Source organism: Gavialis gangeticus, unplaced genomic scaffold, assembly GCF_001723915.1.
Source record: "Gavialis gangeticus isolate Ggan-Ray unplaced genomic scaffold, GavGan_comp1, whole genome shotgun sequence".
Classification (NCBI taxonomy): domain Eukaryota; kingdom Metazoa; phylum Chordata; order Crocodylia; family Gavialidae; genus Gavialis; species Gavialis gangeticus.
Window position 1 is genome coordinate 161180857 of NW_017728992.1, and position 11054 is coordinate 161191910.

General features: G+C 43.5%; 1 protein-coding gene across 1 annotated transcript in view; it reads right to left on the reverse strand.

Moving 5' to 3' along the window:
* Window positions 1-11054, reverse strand: part of RGS22 (regulator of G-protein signaling 22) — a 106878-nt gene that overhangs the window by 58464 nt on the left and 37360 nt on the right. The window contains exons 7-11 of the mRNA XM_019528000.1: window positions 9466-9637; window positions 6666-6749; window positions 5466-6147; window positions 4765-4926; window positions 2706-2886 (exon numbers count right to left, since the gene is read on the reverse strand). Of these exons, the coding sequence (XP_019383545.1) occupies window positions 2706-2886; window positions 4765-4926; window positions 5466-6147; window positions 6666-6749; window positions 9466-9637 (1281 nt within the window). The remainder of the gene's footprint in view (window positions 1-2705; window positions 2887-4764; window positions 4927-5465; window positions 6148-6665; window positions 6750-9465; window positions 9638-11054) is intronic.

Consider the following 11054-nt stretch of genomic DNA (forward strand, 5'->3'; position numbering starts at 1 on the left):
CAGCCAGGCAGCAGCCCCACTGCCAGACTGCTACAGTGGGTAAAGGGTGCAGGGAACTCTCAGGGCTGTTTCAGCAGTCCAGCTGGCACAAGGGGTAGTGTCCCCAGGTACCAACTGCTGGGCCCCAGAAGCTCCTGAGAGTGAGTAGCCCTAAGCTACTTGCCAGGGCAGCTTTTTGTACCAATGGGGCCAGGACAGGGCAGCTTTTTATACTGCTGGGGACAGCACAGGTGTTGGCCCCGGGCTCTAGCTCCCCCTGACTGCAGATCCAGGAAGAGCCAAGCAGGGTTATTTTGCCCAAAGTGGCACAATTTGCTCCACAACAAAGTGCATGTCCGAGCACATGCGCTGAGGCAAAAAGCCCCAGGTCAAATTTGCACCCCTTCTATTTCAGCTGCTGTAAGTGCACATACATGCATGTGTGGATGCACCCAGAGTGGCTATAACTAACCACGTGCCATGTGCATGGCACAGTGCAGGGGTTACTGCGCTGTGCTTTAGTACTTCCAAAAAGGAAGTACTAAAGCAAGACGGAGTAACATCGCCTTAGGGCAATGTGTAGACACATCCTTAGGATAGTAACATACGTCAGCAAATTAAGTGGATCAGTTGTGCCAGACTGTGTACTGGCACAGCTGATCTACTTCAATGGGCAAAACACATTGCCCCACCTATTGATCCTGCGGGACAATGAACAAAGGGCAACATGTTCTCTTGAAGCTCTAGGGACCTAGTCCTATGTACCCTACATATTCCTGCACAGGTTTGAGCCCCTCAAACACTGGAGGGGCTGCCTGGCTTTCCCCTCAAAACGGCAGCACAAATTGATACTACCTTTGTTGTTTTGTTGTGATCACATTTGTGGTATGGCAAGGGACATAGACGTCTCTTTGCTTGGCCTTTGTATCACTGCAAAAATGTTTATGGTACCACAAAGGTGCAAAAGGAACCAACTGTTTCCACCCTTAGAGATGCACTCTGTGATCTCTGAGGAAAAAGTGATGGCACATTTTATCTTGCATACTTTTGTAGCAAAACTCCCAGTTTTTCTTTTTCTTTTTAAATGCATTCCCTCCCCTTTCCCAACCATTTCTGACTTTGTCTCTCCCTCTCTATTCCCTATAGATAAGTATAAGTGAGCTAAGACATAGGATAAGCTTCAGCATTTTATTTTGGTAGCAGTTGTATTTGTTTTGTTTTTTCCCCTTCTTTATATTGTATAATTATTATGTTTATATTGATTTTTACCGTTCTATATTACTGTTTTACTGGTACTATATGATTTAGGCCTACATATGTAAGTTAGCATAAGTCATGTCAAGTTTCCATTTTGTTTGTCAAGGCTCCATCCTGTCCCCATGCCCGGTTGTGTAACCCATGACTCACACCTACCCCTCCTATGTAACTTGGTTCCTGAATAAATGGGGATGAATGAGGGTGCTTGAGAGACAATGGCAGTAGGTCTAAAAATAGCTCCCTCTGAATGACCGAACCATTAACACCAATACCTGGACCAAGGAGCCAGCCCTTGGAACTACCCTCAGCATTCAAGAAACAAAAGATGAGGCAACCCACCATTGTGCCAAGGCTGCCCATGCTCAGTAAGAACACCTGGAGCCCTCTGGAATAGGACTGACATTGCCTAGACAGGCCCTCCCCATAGGAGATCAGAGGTAGTCTGCCCCATAAAAAGGGGTAGTGAAGACTGACTCCTTGGGAGGCCCCCTTCATCTGGACCAGCACCATGCCACACCACCCATCCACCCAGAGGCCCTGCCGGCGACCCCCCTCTGGACAACACCTACTGGACAAGGACCCCTATCCAGCCTGGATAAGTAGCTATCACCCCCCACCCCTTCTTCAACCAAGGACTTGGACTCTGCTTCTCTTCCCTACCTGGACTCCAACCCTTCCACAGAGTCTCTTTCTCCTGCTGCCATCATGAGTGCTTGTGTGTGTGTGCGTGTGTGTGTGAACCAATAACTTCATGGGGCTGTGTAGTGTGTGTCTGTTTAATAAAATTGTTATTTGGACCCCTAAGTTGGGTTTTGGCCCTGCTCCAATTTCTGTTCCTCGCCCCTCTAACTTCTGCCTCATTTCTCCCTCTCCTGCTTCTGGCTCACTGCTACCTCCAACACCTGTCCTGAGCTCCTCTCTGCCTCCAAACCCCATGTTTCTTTGCCACTGTCTTATCCCCACTGCCTTCTCCTTTTCCCCTGAGCAACCAGGTTTCTGCCTCAGTTTCTTTCCTGGATATCTCCTCCTTGCCACCATCTCTAGATAACAATCATTGCGGCTATTAGGAATAAAACAAATGTTACTGAAAAGACAGTGAGACAGATTCTATTCTGCTTACCATCTGACATAAGGTTATAAGATTATACCCAGAGTAAATCCCAGAAAATAAGTGGCTTTTGAGTTTCTTTATGAGATTCTGTGACTGTCTTGTGAATTTTAAACTAATAGCTGTTTAAATGGAGCTATGGCACAAAGCAGAGTTGGCTACTACTTGTAACTGTCTCAATGAGATACGCTGGATTTACCAGTTCTAACTCTGTAAACTAACCCAAATACTAAATACCAAATCCTTCTCTCATTGAATTCAACTGAACTCTTGACATTATTTCCCAGGAGGTAAGTAAGAACGTAAGTATTTATATCTAGGGCAGGATTCGCTTCTAGAAGCAGGCCCTTGCCATGCCTACCTGAGGATGGGAAGATGCTATTCTTGGCATGCAAGATTTGGCTCTTAGTGGCAACAATGTCACCATTTGTGGGAAAGGATCAATATCCATCCTTGGTCTCTCTTGACACATGTGCCACAGCTTCAGCTTTGCACAGGCACTTTGTATTTCAGATGAATGAGTGACACAAAATCTAGGGCCCCTGAAACAAAAAAATAATATCAATAAATATTTATATATAGGTATAGGTGTATACATTAAGGCTGTCAATTAATCGCGATTAATGCCTGCAATTAACACGTTAATTTGATTTTGCGTTAATTTTTTTAATGCACATTAATTGTTGTTGGTAATGGGGGAAAAGCAGCCCCTCTCCCCTCGCTGCTGCGTGTTTGCCTGTGTGCTGTGGGAAAAACGTCCCCACCCCCCTCACTGCTGCCCAGCCACAAACACACACACAGACACAAACACACACACATGCCAGGCAGGGTCCTGGGAGCAGACTCAGCAGCTAATTGTATGGAGGGGACAGGAGTTGGAGGGCCAGGTCTTGGGAACTGTCTAGGGTTTGTGAATGTGTGTGTACATCCAAAAATATTTATACTAAACTGGGCTTCAATTATTGTTTAACTGCACGATTAAATTGTGATTTTATCTCACAATTAATTACATTTATCATTTGACAGCCCATGTATGTCTATGTGTGCGTGCACGTGTGCACGCACACACACTTAAAACACAAAATAATTGACTAATGATATATGGTGACTTTTTGTGACATTTACCACATCACGATCTTATGCTGTTAACAGCCAAAGGCAGATACAGACCTAAGAGGAGAAATATTAAGATAATCTTATACTCTCCTCCAATTTAAAAAAACTCATTTTATTATTAAAGTTTGGGTTGCAGCATTCAAGCCTGATAGAGAAGGATGGATGTATGAGGTATCCAAAATGCAACTCCCCTAAGGGATTTTTGGCAGCATGAACTAATCTGGAGGGCTCAATTCATGTTTTCAGAAATCTACTGGGAGTCAGGAGAGTGTTAGAAAAGACTTTAGGTGCTTTTGCTTTGGTAATAAATTAGAAATGTTGTTATCTCCTATAGCATATGACAGAGGTTTTCAACCTTTTTTAATAAGTGTACCCCTGGCAGTTGGACACAGAGCGGGGGGGGAGGGGTGGCACATGGCCAGATGCAGAGCGGAGTGGAGGGGTGGCAGCGGCCACACAGAGCAGCAGCAGTATGGGGTGACTGGTGATGCTGGTGGCCACTACATGCAAGTTCCACCTCTTCCCAGTGTCTGGCCAGCCGAGTGGTGCCTGTGCGGCCTGCAGAGGGGCGCTGCTACCCTCACCCACCCTGGCCCTGCTTCTGGGAGGCAGCAGCACAGGGCAGTGGGTGGCAGCACTCCATCCCTGCCCACCCGCATGTACCCCCTGGGGTCTTCCCAATTATCCCCAGTGGTACTTGTACCCTTGGTTGACAACCCCTGGCATATGACAATTAATGTGAAGCTCAATTTCACCTGAATCCTGAGCCAACAGTCTTTGTTAGCTGAAGCTAAAAAAAACCCGAAAAAACCAACAACAAGGTCTTGTACAGCATTTTCAGTCCTAAAAATCTCAGAGTGTTTTACCACAGAGACACGCAAGAAAGGGTGCATATTTACAAGGCTGATATGACCCCTCTATATAACAGAGATCAACGAGTAAACTGTTAGGTTTAAGCCTTGCATAAATTTAGACCACATGCAACTCTAGACTAAAGTGTAGTAAAGTGTACAGATGTCTGATGTAGCTGTAAACAAGCCAGCTCAGGTGATAGAAACTGCCTAGGTACAGTACCATGGAGCTCAATTTGGGAAGTTTTCAGTGTAGCTATATCCTCAGGTCTCTGAAACTAAAATTTAGGGGACTAATACCGCTACATCACTGCTATGAACTTCAGGGTTTAACCAGTGTAAATGAGATGAGAATTTGGCCCTGAGCTCTAGCAAATTAGGGTCAAATTAAAAAGAGGACACACACACAAAAAAAATCAAGTGACTTTATAGTTCATCTTCAATTATTCCTACCAGTAAAGAAGTAAAGGTTTCACTACTTCTGGCTGAATCCCTCTTAAATGCCTTATATTCCACTGATCTCCATGGAGTAGATCCAGTCTGAACAAGACTTGTGAATTAAGGAAGTAATCTCCACTGCTCACTAGATAGATTTTTTTCATTTTATCAAGCTGTCTTGGGTAAAAGAAAACAAATGCATATACATGTTATATACTGTACACAGTTAGGCACAACTCAGTCATCCCACAGATCAAACAGCTGTCATTTTGCAAATACATTTTTAAAAATGTGTAACTAGTAGAAGCCAAAACATTTCTTTCAGATTCTCACACTTATACACAAAGCTTGGCTTTGTATGGAGTTAAACTCTATACTATCTTAGAATAGAAGATCTAAACCTAATAAAATCTATTTGGGAAGCACATCATACTATATGCCCTGCTTGTGACTTTAGAATCTTGTCTTTAAACCAACTTCTTAAGCAAAATTTTAACATTAAGACCAATTCTAACTTCAAGTAAGTCTGGCATATATATAACTTTGTCTGCTTCACCAAGATAGCTCCTGAATTCTCCCATTTAAAGTGGAATCATTGGAATTAGATCCTTTGTTTGCAATAACCACTTGTATCTATAACTGATGATTAATTCTAAATAAGCAAAACCAACATTTATCTAGCCTTTTAGATAAGTAGTAAAAACAATGGAAAATACCTTTGCTGCCTTCTGGTGTCCTTAAGGACCTTCAGTCTTTCAATGTCCATCCAGAGCCACCAGTACCTCTCCCCCAAAGTTCCTTTAATGAACTTCTTGAATCTTTCAAATTCATTTCTGTTGCCAATATCGTAAGTTCGGTGACTAATACACCAGGCAGCCCTAATGTCTGTGCCATCAGTTTCAGAACTTGAACTTAAACTAACTTCTTCACTCCGCCATTTTATTTCATCTCCACTGGGGTCCAACTCTTTGAATGGAGTGATAATTTGGGAAGACAGTTGTTCTCCGTCAGCAACAGAAAGTTTTTTATTTGCTACCTCATATATAAAGACTTTAGACAATTTACTGAAGTTCACGTTGCTCTTGCTCTTAGCAGCTGGTTGTCCAGTCAGCTTGGAGACCGATTCCCTCACTATATATTGAATATAAGCTGATGTAAACTCTTCCAGTGTTTGAAAAATTGCTGTTTCCTGACTACTTTCTTTCTCTGTTTCACTCTCCCATTTCTGGTCTAGATACACTCTTAACTGAGTACAAGAAGGCGTTTCAGCAATGGACACAGAAGATTCCTCCTTTTTATTTGTGGATCTCCCACTCACATTGCTAACTTTTACAGCTGTCATCCTCCGAGGGAGGGAGAGACTCTTTTGTACATATTCATCACCCAGGGAATCCGCTCCTGCATTAAATCAGAAAAAAATGCTGCAAACTCCTTCAGATTCAGGACTCTTCTCCACGCTGACATAAAAAAGTCTTTAAGCTAAGAGATGTGGAATGTACTTGAATTTTATTATTGCAGAGCAGTTGGAAAACACCATACTGCCACTGTTGGAATCAGCAGAGATGCTCATGTTGAAACTACCACATTTAGGTTTCAACATAGGAGGAAAAGGCCCTTGTCTTAGATTCAAGAACAAGCACGGGGAGGGTGATGCAGTAGCAGGTCTTTTTGCTCCACTTTCACTCATTCCCTTTGGCCACCTTCCTATAACTGGCAGTTAAGTGCATCTGTACCTGATACTATTAAGCTGGCTTCCACCTTCCACTGTTAATTCTTGTCTGGTGAACAGGAAACCTGAGTCTAGTCTTTAACTTGCCCAGATACCTCTTTCTGCTTTTCCCAAACAGCTGGGCAACAGGTTTTTTCCCCAATGGGAGGTGACACAAATGGCACGCTTCTCTGTAAGTACTGCTTACCTAAACTGCTACTACTATCACTGTGTAAGTTAGTCCTGTTCAGCTGAGCAAAAAGGCTGCGTGCACCATGACCAGAAATGGAATCTAAGCAAAAAGCAAGAAAAAAACAGTTGTAACTCAACACTGCTATACAGTATAGTTTCATAGTTTCTAGGGTCGGAAGGGACCTGAGTAGATCATCTAGTCCGACCCCCTGCCATGGCAGGAAAGAGTACTGGGGTCAAATGACCCCAGCAAGGTGTTCATCTAACCTCCTCTTAAAGACCCCCAGGGTAGGGGCCAGCACCACTTCTCTTGGAAGTTGGTTCCAGATCCCAGCCGCCCTGACCGTGAAGTAGCACCTCCTGATACCTAGCCGAAATCTACCCTCTACCAGCTTGTAACCGTTATTCCTGGTCACTCCTAGCAGTGCTCGGGGGAACAGGGACTTCCCCGGTGCCTGCTGGTCCCCCCTGACTAGTTTGTATCTGTTGTATTTAATTCCCATTGCCATTCAACAATACACAAGCTATAAACTGTCGTGCTTCAGAACAAGAAAGAATAATACAGAATTTAAACTGCCCTTTTTAAGATCTATGATCATGATGGGATATTTCAAATATCATACTAGCATAAAACTTTTCTATGAAACCAAAACATGCTGTTTTTAACAAACTTTCCACTGAGGATGTTTCTTAGGTCCACAGTAGAATTAGAGACAACCCCACCATTCCTAGAGGAGTCAACATCCCACTGGTTGTGGCATTTGCTTAGGTCCAAGCCCCTGATCCAAATCAGGCAGAGCAGGGACCCGAACCTAGTCTCAGCATGTGACTGTTTGAGATGAAAGGTCTTCCTCTAATTCCATTCTAGACCTGAGAAGCCTTTCCAATGGAAATGCTATCAAGATTGCCATGTGTTGATTGTGCTGGTAAAAATTCTAAGGAGATCCAATCTTTCATCTGTTAAATCATAAAAACAACATGAAAAAATCTGTTATGACTGTAGTTCAGAAAATCAGGCAGAACAGAGAGCTGAGCCTGAATATCCCATGCGCCATGCCAGTGCTCTGACTACCAGGATATAGAATCAGCTTCTTGCTTGTGGGCCAATGAATATTTAATGATTTACAAAAAGCTAAAACCTCCAACTGGAGAGACTGAGGGTATGACTAGGTAGCATGCTGCAGCGCACTGTTGAGATGCCCAAGATAGGAAGGCATTTTTCCTGAGGGATACTTTCAGATACAGGAGGGTAAATCAACTTGCATGGAGTCCCATGATACCACAGTTAGGCTGTTTCCAGGGCCTGAGGTAGATGGTTTAGAGCTAGCTCAGTTGTCTATGTTACACTCTACTGTACAGTGTGAATGTACCTAGAAAGACAGGCTGTCATATGGTTAGGGCATTAATTTGAGATACCAAGAATTATCCTAACTGGTGCATGGACTCAAACCTGAGTCTCACATTCTGTTTCCCAAGCCAGTGCCCTCACTCTCAGACTACTGGCTATGCTAGGATTAATGGATTTCTCTGTCACTTTTTCCTTCTCTCATCATTGAAATGAAAACAATCCCCAAACCTTCCCATTTTTTCACAATAAGGTCATGAACAGCGGAAAAAAAGGTAGTGATAAGTCCTGAGGTTACCTTTCAGTATCATGAATTCCAGCCAAAGTTGTGCTACCTCACCATGCATTAGTGCCCACAGCGCTCAACTCCTATGCTTGGACATGTTGCAATGATACATTTATGCTGTCTCCATCTCTCTCTCTTTCCCTCTGCCTACAGTCCCTGATGGTTAATTCCAAGAAATACTGTGCATATATAATGCCTTCTGCTTGAAAAGCTTACGCATTTCTTATGATGGAGTACTGTAGTAAGCATATATAAATGGAAAACAGAGCTCCACACTTAAAGATAAAGCTCTCAAGCAGAACTGATAACATATGGATTGGAACAAAAATCCACTCATTACCAAAATAAATGAGTGTGGGTATGGAGCACAAGACTTTCTACTTGGCTACCAGCAATTTTCACCAAGAATTAGCTGAATGCATCAGAAAAGAGTTGGGCCACCCAGAGACCCACTAACTTCTGGAAAAGTTTTTCCAAAATTAGCTATGCCAAAACACATCAAAGCTCCCTGACATTTCAAGCCTCTACACGCTGAACAAAAAGACTCAAGAGGCATCATGGCCTAGGGTGCAGTCCTATGCCTAGTCCAGCCTAGTATAATATGGACCACGCAAGATTGCACTGTGTAAACTCCACCTGGCTGGTTGCAGCTTAGCAAAATTTAATATCGAGTCCTGACTCATAAATTAGTGCAACCTGCATAACTTATTCATTAATAATTAAGTAAGTAGTATTTTACATGGATGATCCCCTTTGGTTTCCAGAAGAATAATGCCATGTAGAACTACATCTCTACATCCATGCTTTGGATACAAAACCACAGTAATGCAGTTCTCAAATAGAATGCCTTCTGTGTGCTCTGCGGGCCTAGGGAGAGACATGGTCCTAGGGAGAGACATGGTCCTACTATTTTCCGATGTGTTGGGTCTTTTCTGTGCCATGTTGGTTTCTTCTACAGAGAAGATTGTAGCGTGTTTTTATTAAGCACTGTTTTTGTTTACCACTGTGGGAATGGGAAGCACATGTACTTGCTCTTTTCTCCTACAAGCCCTTTTGGGTATGGTAGTATCAGCCAAAAAACCAAAAACAAGCCAGCATAGCACTTCTCTAATTCAAGAATGGCCACATTTTCAATGTCAGAAAGTGTGTGCTATAAATAAAAACAGTTATGCCCCCGTCACTTACCTGGGTGGCCAACGTTCTCAGTGAATGAAGCAGTTCTCTGATAGTTTGTAGACCAGTGCTCTGCACCTTGAATTTGAGAAGAAACTAAAGGGCAAGTAACTGAATCTGTAGGTGTTACATGCTGGCTTTGTTTTGCTAGTGCAAACCAGTCCTTTGTCTGAGTAACTGTAGCCTATGAAAAGAAATGTCACATAAGAATTCAACTATATTTATTGCAAGACTTCTTCAAGCAGAGGATTCATTTTCTGCACTCATTCTGTACACTCTCACCAAGCTGACTGTTTTAACAATGCTTTGCAATGTAAGCAGCAAAACTGCATTACAAAATTTGATTGTACCTGTCCTGCTGGAGTCTGTGCCCTTCAAGGTGAATGGGTACAGGGATGCTAAGGCTTGGCCTCTTTGGAGCTAGGTATACTGGAGAATCAGCTGGTCAAGTGGAGATCTGGAGTTAAGTTAATGTTTCCCAACCTTTTCCAGCCCAAGGCACACTTACATTAATAAACATTTTCCATGGCACATCTGTTAAGGCATTCCCCATCCTTATACCTATTGTAGCTCATTGCCATGGCAAAATTCTGCAGCACACCTGTTTATTTCTGATGGCACACTTTTGCATCATGGCACACTGGTTGGGAAACACTGAGCTACGTGACTACCCCCTGAGCATTATATAAGACTGTTCTTTCTTCAGGAAAGATGGAACCTAAAGTCAAGAGGGACCGGCACAAGGCAGCCCAAACCCTGAGAGAAACCTGGCAAAGTTAACCAGAAACTACACATAGAGCAATTTGAGCCAAAGACAAGTATCCACATGGCATGGCTGCTATGGGAGCTGGTCCAGATCTAGGTTCACTGCCCCAGGCTAGAATGGGGACAGAGCCTATCAGCACAAAGCAAGACTAAAGCAGGATGGGAAGCAGGGACCAGAAGCTGGCAGGGGGGCAGGCATAAACAGAGGGTAAGCTGTTTTACCTTTCCCCATCACCTTGCCCCCCTAGCAGCAGTGGGGGTAGGGGGATAAATTAAAGATGACCTTCCAATAATTAGATTCTATACATGGAAAATTCTAAGAAATCTATTCATTGTTCATCTACAGAATCTAATTATTAGCAGGTCATCTTAAATTCAGGGTCGTCTTTGAATCCGCATACTAGCAAGAACTGATATAACTTCTAAAACTTAGAGATTATCTGTTTATCCTTGGAAGCTGATGAATGTAACATATTTACACAAATTCAAATTCAAAGGGGAGGAAAGAGGACCCGGGGAATTACAGGCCAGTCAGCCTTACCTCGATCCTGGGCAAGCTGTTCAAGAAAATTATTCTGGCACACATCCAGGAGGGGCCAGCAAGGAGCTGCATGCTCAGGGGCAACCAGCACGGGTTCATCAGCAGCAGGTCCTGTCAGACCAACCTGGTGGCCTTTTACAACCAGGTCACTAAATCATTGGATGCAGGGGTGGCAGTGGATATAGTTTTCCTAGACTTCAGGAAGGCTTTTGACACTGTCTCTCACCCCATTCTCATTAGGAAGCTGGGGGACTGTGGCGTAGACACCCATACAGTCCAATGGGTCACCAACTGG